This window comes from Corvus moneduloides, chromosome Z (assembly GCF_009650955.1).
Source record: "Corvus moneduloides isolate bCorMon1 chromosome Z, bCorMon1.pri, whole genome shotgun sequence".
NCBI classification, from domain to species: Eukaryota; Metazoa; Chordata; class Aves; order Passeriformes; family Corvidae; genus Corvus; species Corvus moneduloides.
The window spans coordinates 29952134-29979736 of NC_045511.1; the positions used below are offsets into that span (position 1 = coordinate 29952134).

At 40.9% G+C, this 27603-nt stretch overlaps 1 protein-coding gene across 4 annotated transcripts; it reads left to right on the plus strand.

Annotated features, from left to right (window-relative positions):
- Window positions 1–12762: 12762 nt before the first annotated feature.
- Window positions 12763–27262, plus strand: CLTA (clathrin light chain A). Of its 4 annotated transcripts, XM_032097446.1 has the most exons (7): window positions 12764–13035; window positions 19611–19648; window positions 21545–21662; window positions 23016–23127; window positions 24532–24585; window positions 25739–25774; window positions 26818–27262. In XM_032097446.1, exons 1-7 carry the CDS (start codon window positions 12825–12827, stop codon window positions 26987–26989), a joined length of 741 nt encoding a protein of 246 aa, XP_031953337.1. In that variant the 5' UTR covers window positions 12764–12824; the 3' UTR covers window positions 26990–27262. The 4 variants fall into 4 exon arrangements, with proteins under 4 accessions (XP_031953338.1, XP_031953337.1, XP_031953339.1 ...); XM_032097447.1 differs by lacking the exon at window positions 25739–25774 and having other exon boundaries at window positions 12763–13035; XM_032097449.1 differs by lacking the exon at window positions 19611–19648 and having other exon boundaries at window positions 12778–13035.
- The last annotated feature ends 341 nt before the right edge of the window (window positions 27263–27603 follow it).

Genomic DNA, 27603 nt, shown 5'->3' on the forward strand with positions numbered 1-27603 from the left:
CCCTCCTTTCAGGAGCTGTAGAGACTTGGTTCAGACAAAACTTTCAATGATACATGGGAAAAAATGGTAAAATGTAAAGCAATGGCTAAGGCCGCTTCTGAGACTATCTTACTCCAAAATCCTCCTGTGACAGACATGAAGATACACTTGTGACATTCTGGGCCTATCTGTTAGGTTTTTAATGGAACTGAAAATCAGTAATTTCAATTGTTAGGATTTTGTGGTACATGTCTGGTGTTTGTTTGTTTGTTTTATCTGATTGTTTAGTTTTGTTTTGGTGAGGGATATGAAACTGACTTGCATCTTATCAACACACAATGTTAGCACCAGATACTGCAGTTACAGTACAGCCATTCTTTTTGCTGGTGTTGGCTGTTCTCCCAAGGGAAAATTGCATCCTTCTGAGAGATTGCAGTGACTGGCTGAACACAACCAGCAGACTCTAAGCTGTGTAGTACTACATGAGAAATAGCCTAAGAAATTGCCTCAATTTCAAATCAGAAATGGCCTTGATGAGCGACATACCGCAATATGCCAGTGGCTCTCAAAAAGGATGCTGTCTTTTACAAAGGATTGAATTTTGTACATTATGGTAAGGACACTGTATAAATATTTTTTTGTGCATGTGTGACTAAGAATTGCAGACCACATAAAATGTTTGTATCTGCATAAACCCAGCCAATTCTCTAGAAATAGGTCAGTTGTCTGAGACTGTCTCATAGACGAGAAACTTTCCTGACAACAGAATTCATGCCAATAATTTCAACTGGTCAATTACATTGACTAGAGTCACAGGTGGATACAAATGCAGGCATAGTTTTTTTAGGGGTGCTGAACGACTGTTACAGAAAGAGATCTGAGTAAAATACAGTCCCTATAAAAATGGTTGCATTTGTGCAATGGGTAATACATACTTCATGTTTTTATGAAAATTTTCCAGAGAAAAAATAAAAGGTTAAAACTATACTGCAGGTATTACTGCTATACCCCATATGGGCTATAACAGCATAATTTCAGGGATTGCATAGAGTTGAAAGCCATACTGTAATCTGTTGAACTTTAGGATACTAAAAATTAACTAACAATTTATTAAAACACCTGACATTCAATATCGGCTATGCAAAACAATTTGTGAATGTAGCCTTAATACTGCATGCATACAAACACTAAGAGTAATTATAAACAAAGTTTACCCCAAAAATTCGCTGATTGAAAAAGCAGCTCACTAAGGGTTTCTTAATTGTAATGTTTGAAGCAAGCCTCTAATAAGCTATGTCTCACTGGATTTTAGTTTACACTTTTGTATACCACCCTATGAGACATTTCTCCAACTAAACTACATGGCTTGAGGCCAAATGCCCAGCTTGTTCCTTGTAGCTCCTTAGGTGCTCTAGGTTCTTCCTGCACAAACTGTTTACCACCAGCTCCACTGAACAGACACACCCTTCTTTCCTGGGGCAAGTTCCTTGTTCAACCATCAGGTAAAGAAGAAGGAAAAAATTGCCTCCAGAACACAGGTAATTAACTTCTGGAATAATTTTGCAATGACAGAATAACACTTTGCATATTATAGCCCAAAAATGATAGAAGATCAAGCCCCTGTGCTTTTAATTATCCAGTGCTTTTAATTATCCGGTATTAAAGCAGTAGAACTGAAGATAAGACGAAATGCAGTTTTATATACATGTATATATATATTTCTAACATAAAGTGCAGAAGTAAGAAACAAATAATAATAGTGAACACAAAACCTGTGAACTATTCCAACCCAGGCAGTTTTATACTCCCTAACACTTCCTAATGAAGGTCTGGCCACACCAATTCCAACATTGTATTCTAAGAAATTCTGTGCTCCTGTGTGATGCCTAAAAACCTGGTTCTGTTGCAGGTTTGTCTTTTATTTCAGTGGGAGAGCCAACTCAGCCTGAGGATTTAATGGCTGTATGTACAGACAATAATGAGAAGTATACATAGAATACAATAGAATACTTCCGTCTGGAAGGGACCTACAATGATTGTTTAGTGCAATTGCTTGACCATTTCAGGGTTGATGGTTGTGTGATTGTCACACTGATAGTTTTCACACTAGGCAAACTGAATTTATGTGCAATAATGCTTTATTCAGGAATTACAGCTTGAGACAACAAGTACATATAGTTTATGCACTCAGACATAGACTTGTATACAGCCCTAAAACTTGACTGGCACGATAAAAGACGTTTTAAGATTCTTGGTCCTTGAAACAGGTAATGTGCTTGCAGCTTTGACATAGTTTGTAGGAAGAAAATTCCATGATGATCCAGTAATGACAAACATTTGCCAGCAGCAATTCCTTTCAAATATCAAGATCTAGCACATTTCGAAAATGCTTGAGTTTATCAGTGAATTTTAATTCTTTGGTCTCCTTTCCTGGGACTATATACTCTGCAATTCTGAGGGTATTAACTTCCCATGGCCACCAATTTATTTGTCTTACTCTTCTGTTCGATTGCTTCCTTGTCCTCCTTTTTATGTCTAAAGCAGTGTTCTCAGCGCTTAAGATTATAACTCCTCAAGAACCAGAAGCTGACCGCCGGTGAGATGTTTATACTCTTGTGGCCTTTGTTTTCAGCCTGTGCACGTATTTTCAAGGTCTCAAGTATTACCCCACGCTTAAACTCCACATCATAACAAAAGACACCTGGAACCCAACTTCAGTTTGCACTGAGTAAATTCACTCAAGCTGAAAACAAACCTAACACCCCACCAGTTCTTATGGCCTTGCAATGCTAGCATTAGGTTTCTTATTAGCAATGACAGTATAATTTTTATTGGGCCATTCAGACAATAGTGACAGGCAGTACATCTCCTGGTGGTGACAGCAAGAATTTGATTTCTGCAGATCTTCTTTATTTCAGCCCAGCATATGAATTTTAGTTTCCACACAGATTCTGACAAGCTAAGAAGACCAGCATGTTTCCCTTCTGCTCTGACCAACTTTCTCATGCAGCTTTGAGAGCAAGCCTGTGTATTGTGAATGAGTCCAGCATGTGCTAACTGTTCAGTAAATTACAGTAATGGATTGACTTTCACCAGATCTTGTGGAGTTTAAGTAACTGTTTAAATGGCTTCCACAGGAAGAAGTGAGAGGCCAAGATTGCACACAATATTTGGGAGGGGTGGCTGGGATGATGTGAATGAGACAATTGTTACTGACAAACAGTGATTAAGAGTTACAGAGGCAGGAAGGGATTCAGAAGGGGAACGATATAAGAAGAAATTAGGGAATAGTGACAGAATAAAGTGGTACTGGCTGATACTGGGCCAGTGGATTGCTGAGAATGCTGTGAAGCCCAAAAGCTGAGGGGCATAAGAAGCTGGACTGAAAGCTGGGGGATAGGGGAACTTGAAGGATACTGGTTTCATGAGAAATGCTGCTGGAAACAGCAGCTGAGGGGACTGAGTCATGAAACTCAAAAGAGCCTTTCCCTAGTGCTATGAGGAATATGAGACAAATGGAGCTAGAAATAAGGGGTCTGCATGACAAAAAGGCAGATGATGTTAAACACCATCTTTTTTTCCTAAAAAAATCACAAGTGAAGGACTATGATCCATTAGAACATATTCAAAATTCAAAAAAAGATTTACAATTTAGCTAGAGGCCTACCATCAGTATATTTTCTCCCTCCTTCTGCACAGCTGTCTTCTCTCCTTCAGTTATTTCCTGAGCTGAAGGAATAGAGATCTCTATGTTCCAACCCTGTGTGTATCACTGGGATGCACTGACTTGCAATTTTTGACTTGACAATACACATGATTAGCGCTATGACACAAAGCACAGGTTTAGGGCTATACAACCCTCAAAGGAGAGGGCCTACTAGTTTAAAGATTTTTCAGTTGTCATTTTTGCCTCGTTTCCATACTTAATGAACAGTCAGTAAAACATACCCCTCAAGAGCAGTCTTGCCCCAGTCCATATCAAATATAGTGGAGGTGACTGTCCTAGTCTGTATATCCTGTGTTTTAGAAGACAGCAGGGAGACAGTGACCAAAGCTTTAGGGAAGAGAAATAAATCAGCCAGCTCTGATTCACTGTTTTTGCCACCAAGTTGCTGGATGGTACTGGGCTAATCACAAAAATAAGCTTTTCACATCTCATTGCTGAACCGAATTCTTACAACTGGCTTATTCAAGGCATTATTGTTTAGTTGACAGATCTGTTGAATTCTTGCAGCTACAAATCAGTATGAGAAATGCACTGAAGTAACACAATATTTATATAAAATACCAGGTCTTTGGCATCTCTAAATTGGCATTTGGAATAAATGCCACTCTAATCTGGTTGTACTTCAGTTCCACTCTGTAGGAGCAGAGGAGGGAGGAGAGTATACTCTGTAAATTGAGGGCAGAGAGGGAGAGGAATAATACTCTCTCAGTTTTCTGAGAGGTGTGTAAATGTAAATTATTACTTTAAGAAGCCTCCACACTATTGTAAAAGGCACAAGGGAGAGCCATAGGACAGAAATAATACATCTGTTGTCAGAGGAACAGTTGAAAAGTGTGTGATGCAGAAACCCGTGATTCCCCTTTCACATAACAATGAGAATAAACAGAATGCTTGTTTGTCAGCTTAGCTCGCGGCTGTCAGTCCTGCCTCAGTGGTTCTGTAGGAGTGCCAGTCTACATCTCAGCCTCCTGGCCTGCCTGGCTGACATCGTTCATCATTGACCTGCTCATTACTACAATCTGTGGGCTGAGGTCACATCACAGGCAAACCCATATATGTGTTAGTCACAAGTTCCCACTGTAAGAGGCACATTTTGCATCTGGACCCAGTTGCTTTCCTCCAACAGATCAGTCTAGGTGTGCTGTTGCAAGGAAATAGATCTCTAACACTTGCAAGTATTAGAATGAAAACTGAACTCTGGCTGGAAAAATAAGCATTCCCATAGATGCTGCTACCTTGATTACCCAGGAAAAAAAGTCAAGTTAATTTATATTGTGACAAGTCAGCTGAATGGGTGCTTTCTATGTGTTCAGAATGTAGATTACTTTGACACTTAGATGGGGAAAGCGGTGAAATACCTCACCTTCTGTATTGAATTCAATCATAAATCCGTTGCTGTTTTAGGAGAGAAATGAGAAAATCTTGGCAGATCCTTCAAGCTCTTGACTGCACAGTTTTCCATATAGTCAAACTACCTTTCAAAGTTCTTCTAAAAATGGCAATTAATTAAAAAGATAAAAAGAAAAATCCCTGTCAATATAGAACGGCTTTTCCCTTCTACCAGAGCCTTCTTAACTTGACTTTCTTACCTTGCAACAGTCTGCAGTAAGTTATGATTTTTACTCAGCATGTACTTCAACGATCCCTGTATTTCAAGTGGCTGTAATTTATTTCAGATTCAATTTAACCATTAAAAAAAAAAAAAAAATCTCACTTTGAAAAGCAGTTTACAGTAGAAATAAAGAGTTACTTTTATTTGTGCATCCTTGCATTAGTTGCTTCTATGCAGTCAGACTCTTCTCAACTTTTTGTGACCTGTGTTGGGTTTGGGCAAGGTGAAATGCTCATCCTGCACCTCATGAAATGTCTCTGTGTCTGTAAATCAAATCCAGAAAAGGCCACTGCTTTATTGTTTCTAAGGAAGCTAACAGGACTTTTCTGGATGAAAGAAGTGGTAGATTATTTGCTAATGTTTCAATTCATTTTACTACCTTAGGAGTTGCGAAAGTTCCACATTTAGAAGTGATACTGAAGGACTAAGACCATGTATTGTGAAGTACCCTCAGGAATCCAAACTGTGGAACAAATAATAGAGTAATACAAGTAAAACAAGTAATAGAGATTGTCCAAGACAACTTGATGTAAACTAATTTACTCAATACATTTTCAAATATACTACTGAAGAAAAACTTTACACTGAATACTTCTGATGGTGTTGAGGGAATTTACCATTTCTGCTGTAAATTAAATAAGTCCCTTCAGTTATGTCAGAGAAGTCAAGGGTTGATGTTATAGAACAGAAAAATGCTTATTGCCTACACAGTTGCAATCAGTTTGATCAGACATGCTAGGAAGTTATCATCTGTGGAAAATCAATTTTTCTCTCACGTCAGTTCAGGCAGGCTGACAAGTCTTCCTTTGGATGTAAGAACTTGACATGCAGGACATTCTACAACAATAAGAAACTGAAGTCAAATATACATGTCACTGCTTTGTGGAATCAGAGATTCTGTTTAATCTTTCACTAGTGAGGAATTCAAAATGTTTTCTTGTGAACTTGTTCTTGAAGATATGAATAGCAATTGCCCATATTCAGGCTTAAGGAACTCTCCCAACTGACATTTCAAAGATGATTGAGTGGCCTCACAATGACACCAATCATCTTCCTTGTTGGCATTCATGCCAGACAAAAGTAGATTAAGCAAATTTAATAAGGCATGAATTTGAGGCTTCCTGCAGGCTTCCTCAGTTCTGCATGGTAACATTTTTTTTCTTCTTGGTAATAAGCCTTTAACCTGAAAAGGGGAATCAATGACCTGGCTTGCAAATGTGTTCCAGACATACCTGCAAATAGGTAATTTTTTCTTCTGTCCCTATGTAGTGCTTTTTATTCCTGATAATGAATGAATTTTGTACCAAGAACTAAAAGGGACCCTTCCAGCGCATTCTCCCTTGTTATTTCATACACCTCTCATAACACCATAAAAATGTTGACGTCACCACCTTTATGGAAAAGCAACGTGCTATAAGAGTTTTTCCCTGTGCATTCCTCTGATTCCTTTTGGCACACCAGATGCTCTTAAGAAAACAAATTGTAAGGCATCAAAAATCTAATTCTAGTTTTCTTGTGTTCCTGAGGAAGTAATGATCCATGGGGAGCCACATACTACTGATTCAACTATCAGAGAGACACCTATCTCTATACTGGATTTGTATGTACCTAAGTCAAACTCTGCTGCTTGGATTGTGAGTAAATTTGGAGCACCATATTAGGTCTGTAGCAATAAAATAATCCTAACCTTCAAGAATCTCAAGGCTCTGCAACAGAGGAATAGGCTGGACCAGAGAAATTTTCTGGAGCAAAGAACTTACTCTGGGTGGAGAAGGACCAGTTTAAGGTGCACATAAACAAATAGACCTTACATACTCCACCAAAGAGAAAGATGACCGATGTCTTTGGGAGTCCAGCCTTGATAATCTTTGAAAGGCCGTGGCAATTGGGAACGTTCCTCAAGACTGGAAGAGAGCAAGTGTCACACCTATCTTCCAGAAAGTCAAGAAAGAACATCAACAGAATAACAGGCCAACCAGCTTCAGGTGAGCCCCTGAGAAGATGATGGAGCAACTAATCCTGGATACTGTTTCCAATCTCAGGAAGGACAAAAAGTTATCAGAAGTAGCCACCATGCACTTATGAAGGCGAAGTCATGCTTAACCAACTTGATAACCTTCCACAGTGAGTTGCCTTGCCTGCTGCATGAATGGAGAGCAGTGAGACATCGTTTACCTTGGTTCTAATAGGGTTTTAATTCTGTCTTTCACAATGTTCTAATAAGACAAGCTGACAAAGTATGGGATAAATAAATGGATAGTGAGGTGAATTGAAAATTATCAGAACAATCATCTCCAGAGCTTGTGAAATGTGGCACAAAATCAAGCTGGAAGCCAGTTCAGTAGCATTATACTTATACAGAGAGCTGTACAGCAAGTTCACATATTATACAAAACCAGGAGGAGTGACTGTTACATCAGAGGGTTGTGCTGCTACTCAGAGGGACCTTGATAGGCTGGAGAATCAGGCAGAGAGGAATCTCATAGAGCTCAACAATGGGAAACATGAAGTCTTACACTGGGATAAGAATAATTCCAGCCATCAGTACATTCTGGGGGCTGAGCAGCTGGAGAATACCTTGGCAAGAAAGGGCCTTGGGGTCTTTGGGAGCAAGAAGCTTATTACCTACCAGCATATGCCCTCACAGTGAAAAAGGCCAAGAGCATCCTGGGCTGCACTAGGAAGACCACTGCCAGCATGTGAAAGAAAATGATCCTTCCTCTGCATTCAACACATCCGGAATGCTGAATCTGGTTTTGGGTCCACAGAACAAGAAAGACATGGACATACTGGAGTGAGTCCAGGGCAAGACAACAAAGATTATTAAAGGACTGAAGTATCTTTTGTATTAAGGAGAGGCCCACTCTATCCATTGAAAATGTTAGCAAGACTTTACCTTTATGGTATTGCTTACTCTATAATTAATGTAATTTCAAGTATATTGGCCCTGTATTTGCACACCTGCCTCTTTATACTATTCTTGTTATATTACTTCCTACTGTTCTGCTCTGACAGTCTATCCCTCCACTCTCTTCATCTTTGTGCAGTTCTGTGCTTCCCTTCAGTAGGGAACAATGTCTATGCTCTGCTTACTCAGATTCTGTTTGAATATCCTGCACAGCTGTGATGATTAGAGATACAGCTGTAGGAGCAACAAAAAAGCAGCAGAGCACCACTTGTTTTTTAGTTGTAGGTATGTTTCTTATTTTACTTACTACTGGGTGTTCCTGGGAAAGCAGCTGCACCTCTTATCTTGGGATGTTTATGTTTGACAATGTGAACACTACCAGCAGCATCTCTTCATTACCCCATCTAATTAAATTCTCATGGCAGCAAATCAGCTTGATAAACTGAAAGCAGTGTGTCTTGCTGTGGTACTGGAGGTCTTGTAGAAGAAGACATGTTTGTCAATATGCATGTGAAGTAAGGGTGGGCCACTTCAAACCCTCTTGCCTAGCTGGTAACTTGATGTACCCAAGAGGCCTCTCTCATGAAAAAACTGCCTTTCTTCAGGGGATGAGAGCTACCTATATTTAAAGACTGACTTCTCTTGGGGGTTGTAGCAATAAACATGTCTCCAGTTTTATTGTCTCAATAGGTGAATTGTTCTTTGGTCTTCCTAGGTAGGTAGAAGAGGCAGATGGCTTATTTAAGCTGCTAGTGTCAATAGGAGTTATAGACCGTGGCTCAGCTTTAAATCCAGCACCATCAAAACAAGGTGAACAGCTGCAGCATGAGTCTGTAGCGCAGATGGGCTTGAGCTGAATGGCAGTGACGTGTACGAATGTTTTCTTTGTGGGCTTTAGTCTTCATAAACCCATTTAGTAGAACTGTTAATTGTAGCTCTGAGTGCCCAAGTCAGTGAATGTGCAGTGACCTTTAAAAATCTGCTTTGAGGGAGCTTCCAGATTGATGTGAAGTGATGTGCAGGGTAGCTGCTGTGGAGCAGACTGATACTGGTAGAGTTATGTGCCTCTCAAACCAGTTCTTTTTGGCTCTTGTACCTTATGAAGGAGAGGCAATCTGACCCCAAGTAGGGACCATCTTTCTGATATAGGAGTCTAGTTATAAATACTAGGTTCTTGTAAGAGAAAAGCTGGGAGGTTTTTCTAACTTCTGTCTGTAGCTTGAAAGTCACTAGCCATCAGGAGTTTGAGGAAACCTCTTAATTGATTTCAATGGAACTGGACTGAGTCATTATGTTCTCTCGCCTTCTACTTGCCATTAACTGCGGGCTCTTGGGCAGGGAGGTTCTAGTTAAGAGAGATTTCCTGAGAAGTGATTCATCTCCAGATGACAGCTGTGCAATGCCTTTATTATTTGCATACTGACAGAATGTTGTAAGGACTTGCATTTCAATTTTTTTTCTCTAGAAACATCTGTTCTACTAATTATTTAATTTCTTAAATAAAAAACGTGAAAGAGTCAGAGAAATCCCACTACCCTGTTGCAATGACTTTCTTAATGTTGGAATTGGAGAATTGCAAACCCATATTTTCATAAATGCTCGAAAACATATTTTTAAACTACTGCTAAAGCAAATCTCAGTACATATAGAAACTGGAATTAAATGTCATCATCTTTCAAAGAATGGAGAGAAACAGAAAAAATCGTGACGCTCCTTTGTAGCCTGATTACCTTTTCATATTTTCGTGAGGGTTTATTAATCTAGTATTTCTGTAATAAACTCTTCTCCCCAGTGTGACACATCAATAAACCATAATGGATGAAAAACAAAGGGTATTCTACTCTTATGTTTTGTACTACTCTCTAAGGAGTAACACCTGCCTTTAGAAAAGGAGGTACCTGGACTTCTTTCACAGGGTAAGAAAACAAGAAAGTAATAATAGCTTTGTCAGTGCAAGAGCACTTCATGGTGCATCTGAATTATAGGTAACATACAAGTTTTTGAATGCATCATCAAAACATATCTAATGGCTCACTGTATTTTCCTTTGCATCTAAAGCAAATAACATTCAGTTACTCATTCTGATGGAACACAGAAAATAATTTTCTTGGACCATTTAAAATACTGTAATTCTGCTTATATTTCAAATGCCTTAATCCCCATTCTGCAGTTTTTAGACAAGCAAGTAACCAGATTTGCTTTTCATTTTAAGTCACAATGTCCTACTTCTGTTTGTGTCATCAGAAATCCCCCAGAGGACTAAGAGGCAGTGGAAAAGCAAAAGAGGAAGTAGCTAGACTGTCATCCAAAATTCACTATTCATAGTTAAAGGGAAGCAGTGCAATAAATATTACTTTTATTTACATATAGGGAAAGAAGAGTGATGAAAATGAACATGGGAATGTGTTTTTAGCAAAACTTGTGGAACAACGTCAGCAAGTTTCTGTGAGAGCACGGCATATGCTTCATGATGGCATTTCATTTTTATGGTCTCCTGTTGTGAGTTAGGGGCCTGCTTTCTGCTATTATTTTTAGTTCTTTAGCTTTTCCATGGCAGCTGGACATCATGTAAAATAAATAACCTTGCTGTGTTTCTATGGGAGACAAAATTCAGGAAAGTCTAGCCTCCTGCCATACCAGATTCTGAGTTTTCATAGGAGAAACTAGGCACATGTTTTATTAGACTAAATGAGGTGAAGGGAGCTCTCTACCATACTACAGGATTTTACTTGTGCTTTTTTTCCTAGCAAATGATAGGGACGGGGGGAAAACAGTGTAACTCAGCATGTGGTTTATCTTACACCATTAAATTCACATGGGAAACAACTGTCCTTCAGAGTTAAATTTCCTCTGAATGTGGCCTCCTTCTGAAAAGTTTGACTATTGTTTGGGACTATAACATAAGCCTGGATGGCATTACCTCTAATATTTCATGAAACATACACACAGACTTAAAGGCAACATGTAAAAAGAATTAAACAAGTACCTCTTGCAGCAACTGCACCAACTTGAGGGCTGCCAGCATAATTTTCTTCTTTCTTACAGCAATATTTTCCCCTCTCCTCTCTGCTGTGCCAATGAACTATATGCATGGCCAGCAGGTCAAAGGAGATTATCGTCCCCATCTCTGCTCATGTGAGACCCCACCTGGACTACTGCACACAGTTCTGATGCCCTCAGCATAAGAAAGACATGGAACTGTTGGAGCAAGTCCAGAGGAGGCCACAATGTTGGTAAGAGGAATGTAGCCCCTTCCCTACAGAGACAGACTGAGGAAGTTGGGTCTGTTCATCCTGGAGAAGAGAAGGTTGTGCAACCTCCCAGTATGTGAAGGGTACTACAGGGAAGCTGGAGAGGGAGTCAATGTTAGGAACTGTAGTGACAGGGCAAGGAGTAATGGGTACAAACTGAAAGAGAGGAAATTTGGGTTTCATATTAAGAAAAAATGCCTTACTCTTATGGTGGGGAGACACAGGAACAGGTTGCCCAGAGAGGTTGTGGATGTCTCAGCCATGGCAGTGTTGAAGGCCAGGTTGGATAAGGCCTGGAGCAATCTGGTCTAGTGGAAGGTATCAAGGCAGGAGCGGGTGGGACTAGATGATCTTTCAGTCCATTCTGACCCCTTAACATTCTACAATTGTATGATTTTATCTCTGATAAGCCAGATACAGGAACCGATCAAAGTAACTGTCAAAAAATTGTATCAGAAATCATTGCCCTTCCAACGAACATTTTGTCAATACATGGTCAATGGAACACACGCTTCCTGAATTTACACCGGTTTGACTTCATTAATGTGTGTAAATATCTAAAGACTGGGGTGTCAACAGGATGGAGCCAGGCTCTCCTTGGTGGTGCCAACCACTAGGACATGAGACAACTGGCAAAAACTGATGCACAGTAAATTCCACTTGAATATGAGGAAGAACTTTACTGTGTGGGTGACTGAGCACTGGAACAGAGGTGTCTCTGTCGCGGGAGATATTCAAGAACCACACAGACACAATCCTGTGCTAAGTGTTCTGGGATGACCCTGCTTGAGCAGGGAGGTTGGACCAGATGACCCACTGTGGTCCCTACCAACCTGACACTTCCCGTGTTTCTCTGACTTAAGCTTCCCAGTGTCAGACAGAAAACACCCAAAATCACGAGAGAAAGATGTTTGACAGAACCGATGTTTTTAGTGACATATTTTGCGGGTTCGAATTTGTCTCCAGGTTGCCGACGGACCCGTGTCTTGTCCCAGCGGAGCGCCTGTGCTTTGGCAGGCTGGCAGAAACAACCCCACTCCCGCCGCAGGCCGAGGGATCGGATCCCGAGGGATCGGATCCCGAGGGATCGGATCCCGAGGGATCGGATCCCGTCGGTGCCACCCGCACCTCCGGGCACCGGGGCCACGCCCTGCCCCACCCCGCCCTCCCGCCTGTCTCTGGGCGCTGATTGGCTCGCATACCGCAGGCTCCGCCAGCGTCGCTCGTTGATTGGCCAGAACCGCGGTGCTCCTCGCTCATTGGCGCAGGAGGGGCGCCCCCGCCCCTTCCGCGCTGCTGCCCGGCGTAGGCGCGGTGCGGAGCCGCAGCTGCCCGCCCGCCTTTCCCATGGCCGACATGGAGCTCTTCGGTGCCCAGCAGCCACAGCAGCCGCCCGCCGGGAATGGGGCGCCCGACGGCGGAGAGGAGGATCCCGCCGCCGCTTTCCTGGCGCAGCAGGAGAACGAGATCGCGGGCATCGAGAACGATGAGGGCTACGGCATCCTGGAAAACGGCGAGGTGCCCGAGGCGCTGCAGGGTCCCGAGGGCCTCGTCGCGGGTACGCCCTGCTGGGGGCCGGATGGGGCTGGGGGGCGAGGAGTCCCGGCTTCCCTTGTCCCTCGGGGGCGCCGCAGCCGGGCGGGGGCGCGACCGGCGGGACCCTCGCCCCGGCGCTCTGCCCGAGCGGGGCTCCGCTGCCCAGGGGTGGTCCCTGGCATGGGTCGGAGCCGTCCTGGGTGCGCTGTGCCGTAAGGTGAGCTACCTCCCTGCTCCCTAGGTTGTAGTTTGTATCTCCTGAAGATGCCTAAGGAGTGCCCATGTCCTAATGCGGACGGTGCTGATCTCGTCTAATCCAGGAGCCTGCCTGGAGGAAGGGCTTCTGAAAGCTGGATAAGTCCACCACTTGAGTTTCTGTCTCCAGAGGGGGTGATCTCAGTCTTAAACCATGAAAGCAGTTAAGCTAATGTTTAATTTTACTAAACTTTTAGCCTTTGTTCCTTGGTAACCTTTGTACTGAACGTAGCAAACCCGACACTGCAGAACCCGCGTTTGGAGGAGGGTGGGAACTGTGTGTGTTGGGACCTATAGTTAGTGTGTTTTCAGTTAGTCTGATGGTAGCTAAAGCTGCCCAAAGTAAACACTTCCCATTATGAAAGGTTTTAACTGAAGTCTGAGTGGAAGGGAGTTCATGTTGCAGCACTCTCGGAAGACTTCGCTTCTACTTGTCACCAGGGCCACAGGAACCTATTTGCTCTCATGTGACATCCCTTTGTCACTGCAGCAGAATGCCACTCTTCTTCAGAGTGAATTGAATAACTGCTCCCCAGTTCACTGTCGGAACATCTTTAGAATTAAGTCTTCATTTTGCAGCCTGGTATCAGAAATTACTGGCATATCTCAACTGGTATGAGGAGACAGGTTTGTAGTATCTCTGGGAATAAAGCTCATCTAGATAAATTGGGTAATGGAGACCTTCCAGTGCTTATTTAGTGGTAGCATTGCTCTTAACGTCAGCTCACTCATAAGGTCCAAAACATATGGATTACATACTCCTGAAAAAAAAGTTGTTTACTGGGGACTATCTTGCTCCAGCACAAGAACTTGAGGACAGTTGTTATCAGAACACCATCCTGTTTTGGTATCATACATAATTTGACTTCTGTATTCTATGTATTGTGCAGAAACAGACACAATGGACACTTCCCTTCTTACTTTCAGAAGTCTTAGACAAACATTATGCCTTCCATAGTCTTTATGTTCAAAACAGACTCTGGAACATTAAAGTAGCTGTTGAAAAACTAATTTAGTTGAAAAAAAGTCTATTATTTGCCTTTCTTAGAAGATACTTGAACAACTAGAAGAGTACATTCTCTACATACATGCAGTGAGGACTGTTGCAAAGTGTTTGTCAAAAAGTCAGTTTGTTAAGAGCTTCCAGATAGGTTTGACATTTAAAAGTAGTTCTTAAACTGCCTTTCAAGAGTTTTCTCTCAAGTAATGTGACTCGTCATGAAATGCAAAGGTGTTATTGGAGAATTTTAGAAAGAGGTTCATAAAATAATAAATATGATCATATGATCCAAGGATCTGGGAAGTCTAGGCAGGAACTGTATGTCATCTTGCTTTCTTTTATGCCCTGGGATTGCATTTATGCTCTGACCTGTTAAATAGGCATGGGAGATGATGCTTGTGGACTTTTGGTGGTCCTGTTTTTTAAAAGAACACTGGTATCTGTTGACTGTCAGAGCCTGTACTCTCTCCCTCCATGTTACAAAGCACAGACTTCAGCCATGCAAAATGTACTGGTTCAGGCATGGTGAAAAATGATCTAATGATTTCTGTTGCCATTTGTGTTAGACATTCATCATCTGATCTGCACCTTAAATATCAGACAGTTGTAGTCTTTGGCATATTAGCTTTTTAAAATCTTCTCTAATTGAATAGGTGAATGCAAATTTATTCTTGAATCAATGCAAGTTCTTATGTAAATCCTTAAGCATCGTGACCAGGGATTTGTGGATTTACTTTTTTTAACCGCAACCTTTTTTGAACTCCTTATTTACAGGTCTATTGGATAAGTTCTTTGTAAAATGGCCCAAAAGTAATAACTTGGGCAGCTCTCAACTGAAGTTTGAAGATCTTGACTTCAGATATAGTGACAAGCAATCATCAGCTTCTTGAAATACACTTTAAGAATCATAGTGTCTCATCAACAAACAGTTTTTAAATTTCAGTCTCTTGATAAATTATTAGACAAATACATGGACAGAAGTGAGCTTCACGAGTTGTTAATATCAATATTGGGAATTCTGTTAATTGTTGTAATGGTGTATACTGAGTGAGTATGGGGGGAATGGCAGAATGTTGCCAAGCTCATGAGTCTCACACAGCATTGCTTCATGTTGCTATGGTCAGGGCTGGAATACTGGCCTGATCCAGTAGGACATTCATTATGTAAATAGCTATGGCATTCAAGCTGCCTGGGCATGCATAAACCTGATCTTACTTTCCTTGGAAGAGGAAGCATAATCCCTGCTTCAGAAAGCAGGGAGTGCTGTATAAATCAAGTAATGCAAAGCTGTTGCCTAGGAATTAGGAACATGAAGTCTTACGAGATTTCTTTTTCAGTGATGAACCAATGTCCATATATTTGGAGTCCAGTTCTGACAACAGTATGTCTTGAGGTTGTATCAGTTCACTTACTATGTTCTCTGAGCAGGAGAGAGAGAGAGAGAATTCAAGTGTAAATGTGTGGCTTCCAGATACTGTAGGGCAATACAAAATCCTTGTGGCAGTTTGTCAAGTAGCTCCTTAGGGTGAATTTCATTCAAAGACAAGCAGTTATATATGTCAACAATCAAGCAAATACACACAGGTTTAATGTAGGCTGACTAATCTCAAAAATTACCTTCCCATTTTCAAGCTCTGTAAGTTTTATATGAACTTGACTGAATTATGTTTCTCTATCTTCCAAAGATGTTCATGAGCCTCTAGCAATTAAGAAAATTAATTGTGTCTGGTGGTTTGTCTAGGTGTTTCATTTAATAGCCTTTCAGGAACTGAATATCAATTTGCTTGAAAATTGTTTAGAAATTTGTAGTTACCACCACAGACAAAGAGTTCTTGTCTGTGACTGTTGATTTTTTTCTTAATTGTTTGAACAGCCATTGATCTGGGCTTTGCTATGCAATCTGCATCTGAGGCTTCAGAGCCCCATAAAACAGCACTGAGGAAGGTATGATAAAGGGATGGTATCTGTTTAGCTTGTATTATTGATGCTGCATTATTATGAAGTCAGGACAGAAAAATCTATTTTTTTTTTTTTTTGTTTTCAAGAGAATACTGTTGGAAATTTACAGAAGGTGGAAATTACAGAAGGTGTTAAATTGGAAAATTACAGAAGCTGTTATAGGACAGCATTACTACAGGTGTGTTTTAGTTCTAGCCTATTGACTATATTGAAAATGAGGGAACTAATGAGTTTTGATAAGATAGCAGATTAGAACTAAAACACAGGAAAGAAGCACTCTTCCTGAGTTGCTTGCCTTTATTTTGCACACGGGCATGAGAATGAGTTATGGCTAGAAAAGTTACTTCTTCCCCAGGTTCTTGCACAACTATGTAAACAAAAGCTTTGTAAAAGATTCTTCTTTCTTATCATCTTATGGGTGAGAGGTAGGTAAGAGGAAAGCATGACTGTGCCTAAAAGAAAAAGGATGGGAAACTAGGCCTTGAGTGGTGAAGTTACTTAACCTTATGTCAGAATATATTAAACTTTATGTTCTTCTGTTGCTTTAACTTGAGCTGCTAGCTCACCAAAAGTAGCAGTACGTAGAAATAAGAGTACTTATTGTGTAAAAGAGATGCTGAAGGTAACTCATAAAAAATACTTACATTTTAAAACTGTTTTAAGAAAAATGTTTCAATGTACTGCAAAGCTCTGCCTCTGACTTTTCTGGTAACAGTCCTCTTTTGCATTGAGAATAAGACTTTACAGACGCTGGTGAACAAGGCTAAGCAAACTTCCTTTTAGGCCAAGAGGTACTGAGTGGTAATTATGCCAGTAGTAGCCTTCAGAGTAGTCGATCATCATTGTGGTAAACCTCTGAGGCCATATATTGACTTCTAGGACTGAAGTGACAAAATGGTTTTTGTATTTATCTTCAAACTACCCAGCCTTTTCTTTTGTAAGCTGTAGTAAATGTGGAGGGCACTGATGCTAGCTTTCTATTTCTGGCGAGCTTGGGTGTTGTATCTCCTGTGAATGCAAGGCAGCTGATATGACTTATCCTCTCCAGACTCTACCAGACTCTAAAAAGTATCTGTGTTGCTGTATGAAAGTTCATTATTACCATATTGTCAGCATGTGTTGCAGAACTGTAGATGTTTGGGCGTGTTCATTGCAACAGTGCCCTTAAAAAGAAGAGTTTCTCTTAAGTTCAAAAGCAAACAAGAAGGAATATTGATCATTACAAACCGAGATAGTTCTAAATATGTGGATGTCAACTTCAGGAGATATGATACTGTGATAGAATTGGACAGACTCTGAAGCCAGTAGAGGCATCTCATTGTTCATGACTGGCGAAAATGTTATGATGGCAGTACCATTATTTAGGCTTTTTCAGTGGGAAGCTGGTTATGAAATTGTATGTTTCTGTGAACAGAAAAATCTGATACACAACTAGCATTGATTACTGATATGAAGGCTGGCAAACACATAGTTTTTGTAGACTTCATACAAGCATGGAGACTGGAGAGATGAAGTGAAGGAATGCTTGACTATTGGTCTTGTTCCAGTTAGCACACTTGTATTGGCATATTACAGCACGCTGGTACAGTTCTATTTCCTCTTCTGCTTGTGATATGCTCAGTCAGCATGCTGACACTGCAGCTTAATTGCAAGTTCTAGGGAGCTCAGAACAGATGGGAAATTTGTTCTAATGCTGCTAATGCTTCTGACCTGGGTGCCCTCTGGAAACACTTAGTTCAGTGTCTGTTAGTGGCTGTTTCTGTGCAGAGCAAAAATGGCCCTTAGACAAACCAATGTGTTTCATCTCAGGCACAGCCTTAAGCAATGATGTTTTTCCATTTACCTGAGCAGACTACCAGCCTGAGTAGTGAAGACCATAATGAATGTTTTTTGGTGTGACAAGAAAACTTAACCATATTATCGTTGTTCTTGGAAGCATCCTCAAGATTTATGAGCCTTCTCACCCAGCTGACTTTAGTCTTTGTAAAGGCCTCCTATACCTTGCGGAGGAGTAGCAATCAGACAAAGTAGCAACCATTTCTCAGTTGTAGGAGTCTAGTTATAAAATATCAGTTTCTCATAACTGAAAAACTATTTTTTCTTAATTTGTCTTGTCCTACTAAAGTTAGTAACTATGTTCTTGGGGACTAGTATCCTCCAACTTAACTGCTATTCACGAACTGATGAATGTACAGTCCTCTCCCTAACACAGTTAATGATTGCTCTTCAGGGCTCAGAGATAAAGACTTAAAACACTTGCCTAGTTCCCTAATAAAGGAGTATGAAGAACTTCCTGTGTGCCATTCACTAGTAGTATGAAACTGGTGCATACCTAGCCACAAATAAGAGGATACAACAGCATAACTCGCTTAGTTTTAGGTTAATCAGCTATCTTTTTTTAACAAGGTGGTGCAAAATAACTTGATTTTTCTTCTTACTGTTTGGTACAGTCACTCCTTTCACTGAGTGGTGTATTAACATGGTGGAAACACTTCTGTGTGATCAATTTGTCTGCGGTGGCATTAAGGGTGAGAGAAAGGTAGTAACACGACTACTTGCTATATAATGCAGACAGATGTTATGTGGTGCTGCTCCCGAGAGATGCCCTGCTGAGATTTTGCAGTTCTTGAAAATCTTGGTGTATTTTGCATAGTCCAGAGATTTAAATAGTTTCAAAAACTTAAAAGTTTGCCTCACAACTGGCATGTGTTCCCTATGGCTGTGTTTTAAAAAGATGAAATTTTAGGGTTCTGTGGCAAAGATTTGTAGCTGATCCTGTTCCTGTGGCTCTATTGCCACTGTCACTTCAGAAATAATAATGCTGCAACTGAAGTAGGAAGCTATCAAGCATGTCATCACGGATGGTAGCAGAAAGGTGACTTTGCTAGGAATGTTAGCTATATCTTTATAGCTGATTAGGAGGTAACCACACTAGGATAAGAATTACTAAGTGTTGGCTGCAGGATTGTTAATCTTCCAGGTAGGCACTAAAAAAGTGGCAGTCATCCTTCTTAACTTCAGAACAGTTGTGTAGTATTCAGCTTCTAAGAGAGAGAGGACAAAGTGGGAGTAGGTTTAGAATGCAGTCTGTAGCAGTTTCTCAGCAGTATCAGCTCTGCTGTTTATGTTGTTAGAAGCAGGATCTCATGACGAAGAAATGACCTTGTATTTCTGGTTCTGCAGAATGATGGCTCACTTGGTTTTTCATGCCTGTCCAGAAAAGTGCAGGGAGAAGAAGTGTCCCTGCAGGGTATCAAGGACCACTCACTTTCACAACTCCCACATTACATGCTCGAGTAAAGCTTTCCATACAAGTTACAGAAATCAGTAAATCTGGCTGTTCTATCCTTTCTCAAATGACTAAACAAGTCACCTCTTTACAGATGCTGTTGATGGAGTGGTTAACGGGGATGTCTATCAGGTAAGATAGAAGTATTCTGTACTTAGAATGTGCTGTTCTACTCCAAGAACTTTAACTTAATATAGACTAATACTTCCTATTTCTTGTCTTTAAATTAATTTTGTCTCATATATGAGAAGGAGCTTCTATTCTGGTAGCTCATCTCATGAAGTTGTCAATGTTCTTAGTTATGCCCCTCTTCTGAACTTAGAGGCAACTTAAAACAGCAGTTCATTTTGAAATGTGGCTTAGCAGTACATAAGCACTGTAAAGCAGACTGACAGGCTCTGTGATATGACTTTGCATTGACTTGCCACTGGCTGTTAAGCTGAAAGTGTGCTCTGATTACTTAGTTTAAAGCAGAGTTTTCAGATTTGCTTGCTCTTTAAAGATAATTCATGCATCCTGGTTGTCTTATCAAGATGGTCTTAGAAGGAATGGACTGAAAACTTTAAACATTTCTTAGTGCCATGAAGTTGCATGAAATTAAGCTGATGGCTAAAAAGCTCAGTTGCAGTATGAAAACATGTTAGACAGCCAGGGAAATGACAAAAGAGGAAGATACCTTCTTTATTGATGTCAGGGAGGAATAAGGCATGCTAAGGCAATCACTGTGTTGTAACTGAATTTCACACCATGTCCAAGGCATCGTCATTGCCTGGTGTCACAGTTGGCTCGTTAGCCCTGATTAAGTGAATGCTTGGGAAGGAAGCAACATATGAGTGATTTACTTCTCCTTAGAGTTTTAAGTGAATGCTGAGCTTTGTGGAGACACAAACAGCTTTCACTGCTGCTGACATTCTTATATCCTCAACAGTACTGTGAGATTGATGAGACAACTTGTATTTTACAGGCCCTTTGTGCTTCCTTGTACAACAGAAGGTAGATTGCTCCCTTTAGATGCCTTGATTTTGTGTTTGGATTTCTAAGAGACCTGTTGCTTTGGCTGATAGAGCTTCCTCTTAACGAGAAAGAAGAGACTGAATGGGCTATACATAACTTTTGTTATAGCCACCTGTAACTAGTTGGCCCTGCAGCTGGCCAGTTTATTTTGCTTTGGATGAAATGTGAAGCCTGGTGGTGTTGCACCAGCCTAGCTTCTTCTCTTTGCATTATTCCTTCATTGAGGGCTACAGGAGGTCCAAAGAGGAGCAAGGCACAGCCAAATCTGTTGTCAGCTGCAATCGATCTGGTACTCTCAGGACTGGTATTTCTTAACTCTGTTGGGGGTAGGATGTAGCAATAAAAGTTGTTAAACTTGGAGTATCTTCTGTAGCAAATAGCACAATATTAATTAGCTTTGTAAATCTGGTGTGTTAATGCTAGCCCTATTAATTTCAAGTCTTTGAGATGTTATATTGTGAAAAGGATGCTAATACTCTCACTGTTTTGATGATTAAATATTGAAATGCCTCTTGTGTTATAAGCTGCATACAGCAATCCAAATTTTGTAATGTGGTATGCAAATGTCTCTTGAAGTAGACAATTAAGTTGCAAAGAATATTTCAAACTCCTGTGCACAAAACCATAAAGAAGATTACTTTCACAGCAGATATTTAAGGTGAGATGAATTCAGAGAATATCTGGCCTACAGCTGCGTAGTGAGGTGCTAGGCATTTTCTTCTTCGTTCTTCAGGCTTAGTGCTCTGGCACTTAGTGTTTGTGGCACTTGTCTTTCCAGTTGTCTTGAATTTTTGTTTGATTCCTGATTTCTGGAAGCAGTCTAGTGTTAATTTCCTTCAATCCTGCTGTAATTTGTGGCAAGATGTTTTTCTTGTTAATGGTGCAAGTGTGTTATAACATCAGATGAATGTGTTACTGGCTCAGTTCAAATGGAGCCTAATTTTATGTAGCTGGCAGGCAGTTATCTGAAATACTTGTTATGCACAAATGACTGTACTATTCCTTTTCTCTAAGGAGAGTAATGGTCCCACAGACTGCTATGCTGCCATTTCCCAAGTAGATCGACTGCAATCAGAACCAGAAAGTATTCGTAAGTGGAGAGAGGAGCAAAAGGAGCGCCTGGAGCAACTTGGTAAGCATGGTATTTGTTGAGTAACTTAGTATCAGCGTCTCTCAGGCTGAGAGAGTTGGGGTTGTTCCACCTGGAGAAGAGAAGGCTCTGGGGAGACCTTAGAGCAGCCTTTCAGTAACTAAAGGGGACCTACAGGAGAACTGGAAAGGGAATTTTTACAAGGATGTGTAGTTTATAAGGGGTAATGGCTTTAAACAGAAAGAGGGTAGATTTGGATTAGCCATTAGGAAAAGATTCTTTATGGTGAGGGTGGTGAGGCACTGCACAGGTTGCCCAGGGAACTTGTGGATGCTCCATGCCAGGCTGAATGGGGCTTTGAGTGGTCTGGTCTAGTGGAAGGTGTCCCTGCCCATGGCAGAGGAGGTGGAACTAGGTGATCTTTAAGGCTTCTTCCAACTCAGGCCATTCTAAGATTCCTAAGCAGTAGAATTCTGAACTGTGGCACTGCCTCTTCGGAGTCCTTACATGCTTCCTGAGTTCGAGGAGCAAGCCTGGATGAGTGTTCTAGTAAACAGACTTAATACTGGTGTGGGTGTCAGCAACCAAGTGGCCCTCTGAACCTTTACTTACAGATAAGCTGACAGAAAATGAACAGCTTTTGTAAGTTAAAAAGATGATAATAAATACTGCAGGCATTAGTACTTTATTTCAAAGGATAAAGATGACTCATTTTGTAATTGCTGAGGCCATCTGTTGTCAAATCTAATAACTAAATTAAGAAAGTAATGGATTATTAACTAAACTAAATACAGCTATCAAATGCAGTGGTACCTACCCATGGACAGTGTCTAAGAGACTACAAACTGGTGTGCTTCCCTTTTCCCTTTTTTCAAGCCTTTGCTTGAAACTGGTAGGAGAAAACCTTCTGTAAAATGTGATTCTGGATAGAGCTGACTCTTTTGCTCCTCTTTTGAGCTAGTTACAGCAGATGAGGTTGTCCTGAACTGTAGGCTGTGTGTAAAAGTACGCAGAGTGCCAGGTGTCTTTGCTTTGTCTAAGCATAGAGGCTTTACTTAAGCTTTGTTCCAGCACTGGCATGGCAAGGTGACTGTTTCTGGTTTGAGGAGTTTGCAGATCAACAGACTTACTGAATCTGAACTACTCTGCAAAATGCCTATCCTAAACTGAAGTGGACTGCCCCAGTTACGCAGCACAGGGATTCTGTTTAGCTAATCCTTTGAACATTTGTAGTATTTAGAGTTCTCATAGCCTAAATCAGAAAATCTCCTAAACCTTATCTGAGTTGGTGAAGCAACTGTCTGCACTAGAGTGCACCCTGAGCCATCAGTTGAATTGTTTGCAAGATGCATTTGGATACAAGTGTGACTGATAAAGCAATTCTTAAATCTTCAGATGCAAACTCACGAAAGCAGGAAGCAGAATGGAAAGAGAAAGCGATAAAAGAGTTGGAAGAGTGGTATGCAAGGCAAGATGAGAAACTTGAGAAAACAAAGGCCAGTAACAGGTAAAGTTTCTCCAGCCATCAGAAGAGTTATAGTACTGGGTATGAAGATAATTGGGGAGGTAGATTAGAATACTTCTTGTATGTCCTAAGGCAATAGTCCTTCAGATCATTAAAGTAAGCATTCCTACTACCTACCTTTTAAAGTTTTTTTAAATAATCTAAATTAAGTGTCCAAGAATAGCAAGAGGAAGCATTAAGATGATGATCAAGAATTACTGAAGATTCCTTAGGACATGAAGCTTGAACATGGCCAGAAAATTTTTTACTCTACCCACTTGTTGGCATGATCCCAGCTGCACAGGCCTTCAGTGACCACAGTTACCTACCCTGAGACTAGCATTCTTACGTGCTTTCTTTAGAACATATGGAAGTGGCATTCTAGTTAATCTTTGCCACAGGTTATGTCATTAAATATCTTAAAATCTTCTGCTGCTCTTTTTGGAAGCAGTTCAGAGATAACATGACTCCGTTCTACTAGTAAAAAACTAAATGCTGACTGTGTCTGTGGTGGTTTGAATTGTCTAGTTATGGGTCCTGCAGCAGCAACTGATGTCTTGGTTGCTGGACTAGCAAGCTCTTACACTTTCTTAGAGGTTCCCTGTGGAATTTTGACTTCAAGCTACATGAAGGTAAATGTGATAGAACTGACTTAATGCCTCTTAAATCTCTACTTCATTCTGTCCAGGTAATCATAAAGACTGCTTTATATTTTGGGAACTCACAGGCTTCAAGATGAACTGCTGTTTTGTTCATTTTGTTGTTTTGGGTTTTTTTTTTTTTTAATTGAAACACCACTTCTCTTATCAAAATGGCCATCAGGTTTATCTTAATTAAGAAAGTCCTAGGTAGACTACGTCTCTTTCTAAAGGAAGAAAGGAGGCCTACACTGCCTACAGAATTATGAATTTGCCACTTCCATTCACTATCTTTTGGCTGGCCCAAGAAAGGGAAACAGGATTAGTACTACTCTAGGTTGGTGGCCAGAGCTCACGATACCCTCATAGCTTTATTATGGCCAGTGTTTGAGTGCAGGATATGGAGTCTGGAGCAGGGCTCATTAATCAAGTGTTGCACAGAAGTGTTTGGCATTCTCATCACCCTGGTGAGATCTCTTGCCCGATGGTAGTTTTAATCTTCTGGGAGTAGTCTAATGCTAACATTGGGGCTGTAGTCCTCAACTAGCTGGTTCAAACTTCTAGGATGTAGCAGAATGTCTGTGTTGCCCCTCTGACCAATGGCTTAATTGATACATTCCATGTGGTAACTGCTTTCCTGTTACAGTAAGTCTAGGTGATGCAAGGTTAACGTACTTGTTAAAACTGCCTCCAGCTGTGTTCCGTACTTCTCATCCTTATCTCTTTTCTCCTGCCTGCTTGCCTGCCTGTTGGACTACTTGCTACCTAGGGTGGCAGATGAAGCTTTCTACAAACAACCCTTCGCTGACGTGATTGGTTATGTGTATGTTGCTTAACTACTAATTCTGCTTGCTAGTCGACATGATAATAAGCAAGATCAGAAACAGTGCTGAATGTCTGAAGGTGGCTTCTGAGTATTTACTTTTTGGACTGACTCCAGTCTGCAGTATTAAGTGCAGTTCTCTTGTATGCACGGCACAAAGCCTAGCACTTTCAGATTTAGTGATGTAGTGTACATACCACTGGAATTTTGCTAATGACTTTCATATCTTTAGACCTAAGGGTTTATGGTTGTTTCTAGGCCAGTGAACATTGCTTAGCAAGGTGCTTTGCTGGGGGTGTGGGTTAGTGCCTGCAGTTTCACATGGGTGCTGTATTTAGTCCTTCACAGAGAAGCAGTGTTTAACTCAGTAACAGGCAGTGACCACCTGCTTTGCCTGCATTTCAGAAAAATATTCAAGCAATGCTTGCCCATAAAGGTTCACAAGCCAAGGAAGGTAGAAAGGATATAAATCAGGGTAGAAAGTGTGTGTGCATATAGATATAGGAGGCTGTTAGAGAACAGATGGAAAGTACAAGAAGGTGGTATTGGGAAATCAGCGTAAGCTGCTGGGAAGACATTTAGGAGCTGTGTAGATACTTTGCCAGCCTAATAGGTTAGTGAAAACAGAACCATGACTTTCAAGCCCCAGTGAGTATGCTAGTTTCTGAGGGGTAGAAGGATTGCAATGTTCATTGGCTTGTTCATGTATTTTAATTTCTTCCCTTAATTTGTAGACTTGAATTGAAAGATGGACATGTCACAGATTCTAAGGTGACACCTTTAGAAGGTGTACTGGTGAGCCGTGTTGTGGCTTTGAGTGCATTAATATTGAAGGTTTGGTGTGAAAATCCCAGCTAACTGTAGGTGGATGTAAACCAAGACTTGTGAAATGATGGATTTACAGGTGGTGTTTTCTGAAGTCTCCTGGAGTTGGTTTTGTTAGATTTTTTCAATAAAACCCTTATTTTCATATGTCCAGTGCAAATGTGCAGTGTAAGTGCTGCATAATAAAACTGGCTGCCTGTTTCTTGAATGTAGGCTAAGCTACTAGTGCATGTTCAGCCAGCTAATCATCTGCATTAAACTCATTCTCATTTTCTATATCTGACTTAAACTTTCTCTCCTTGTTTCTTTTCTTCTCTTCACCTTTAAGCACAAACATAAATCATCCTTGCTACAGCCTAGAACAGTTAAGTAAAAAAATTTTCACTGCCCCTTAAAAGTGTCATGTCACATAAAGTAGCAGTGTTGTAGTGATCCTTGTCTTCAGTGGTGTCTGTAACCTGATCATCCCTGTGAACAGTGCTGAACCCTCATGGGAGAGTCATTTTCACTGCTTTCTCTGTACTGCTTGTTGGAGTAGATGGATTTGGTTTGATCTGATGCTTATTGCTTCTGCACTCAGGCAGCTACCAGTGCCCCACAGTTCATGTAAACTAGATGCTGGAGTGTTATCCCTGCATTGAAGCAATGCTATTGGCAGCATAGAAAAGCCAAAACAATACAGCTGGGAAGCAACTGGCACTATCCAGTACATAATGTACAAAGCCTCCACAGAGTCTCCTTAGGGTGAGAACAGGGGCAAAATGTTTATTCTGTGAGATGACCTCAAACAAGTCATCTCCTCTGCCAAGATATGTTGTAGTCTATTGCACTCACAGGCAGGGGATTCATGACTTAAATTCCATATGATTCATGCTGCTTCACTACAGCATTGGGAATCATCAGCAGATAGTTTTATGATGGCCTGTAGGCCTTGGGGCTGATTTAAATCCTCAGATGGAATCTGTTTAAGACATGCTTGCAGGCAGTTGTACATTTCCTGTTGGCAAATGTCCAGTATAAGCCATCAAGTGGCAGAGGCTTAACTAGTTAAGACCTGGGCATTTCTCCATAAATAAAATGCCTACATAGAAGTACTTTACTTCCTGGAAGCTTGTGTGGTGACTCCTTAGACAAAGACTCAATAACTATTCTTAAAACCAAACACCTGTATTCCAACATTTTACACAATCCTCTGCAATCCTCAGCACTGCTTGTGCATAGCATACTACTGCAATCTACTTTCATCTCCAGGATTGGGGCAGTGGGAGCTTGAGTGGCCATAATGTCCACAAGCAGCTGTCAGGTCACATTTCTTATGAAACATGCTGAAAGAAACTGCATCCTGTAAGAGGGAAGGAGTGCCTTATATGCTGGGCATTAACACAAGGTGCATTGCATTGCTTTTAGGGCAGCTGAAGAAGCCTTTGTGAATGATGCGGAAGAAGTTTTTCCGGGCACTGAGTGGGAACGTGTGGCTCAGCTCTGTGACTTTAATCCCAAGTCTAGTAAGCAGGCAAAAGATGTGTCCCGCATGCGTTCAGTCCTCATCTCACTCAAGCAGGCTCCGCTGGTTCGCTGAAGCAAAGCTCAATGGAAACACTACAGATGCAATATCTTAACCTTACTCAGAGAAGCTATGTTTGCAGTAATTTGATTAATTGTTTCAATGTGTTTTTTTTGGACCACATCATGATGTATCTAGAGCTGATCATTGTTTGATTGCATGTTCTTCCTGATGTTTCCTTTCTATGTCTGAAATGGGAGAACCTCCAAAACTGTAGTCTCTGTGCTGTTGTGCACTGAGGTGTCATTTCCCACATTACTGATATTAAAGATCTGTTAAACAGCAAAATGTGTTGACTTTGGATGAATTAAGAAGGTCTCCTCCTTCCTTTTGACAGAAGGTGTTTGAATTCAAAGTGTGAGTAAACATTTCTCTTAATTGCTAGTGATTTCACCTTGCTGGTGATTGTCCAGCCAGCAGTACTTCTGGTCTCTGCAAGGCTGTCCTCCTTGTTTGTTTAAGCTTGCTTAAAGCTCTTGAGAGCTTTAGTTTAAAAACTGCTCCCCTATCCAATTTATCACACTAGACAGAAGCTCAAGAAAACTGAAACAGCAGGCTTGTTAAGGGGCTTATCTTGCTTCCAGTGGGACTGAGGACACTGCCTTACACAGGTAAGCAGTTGTTCTGTA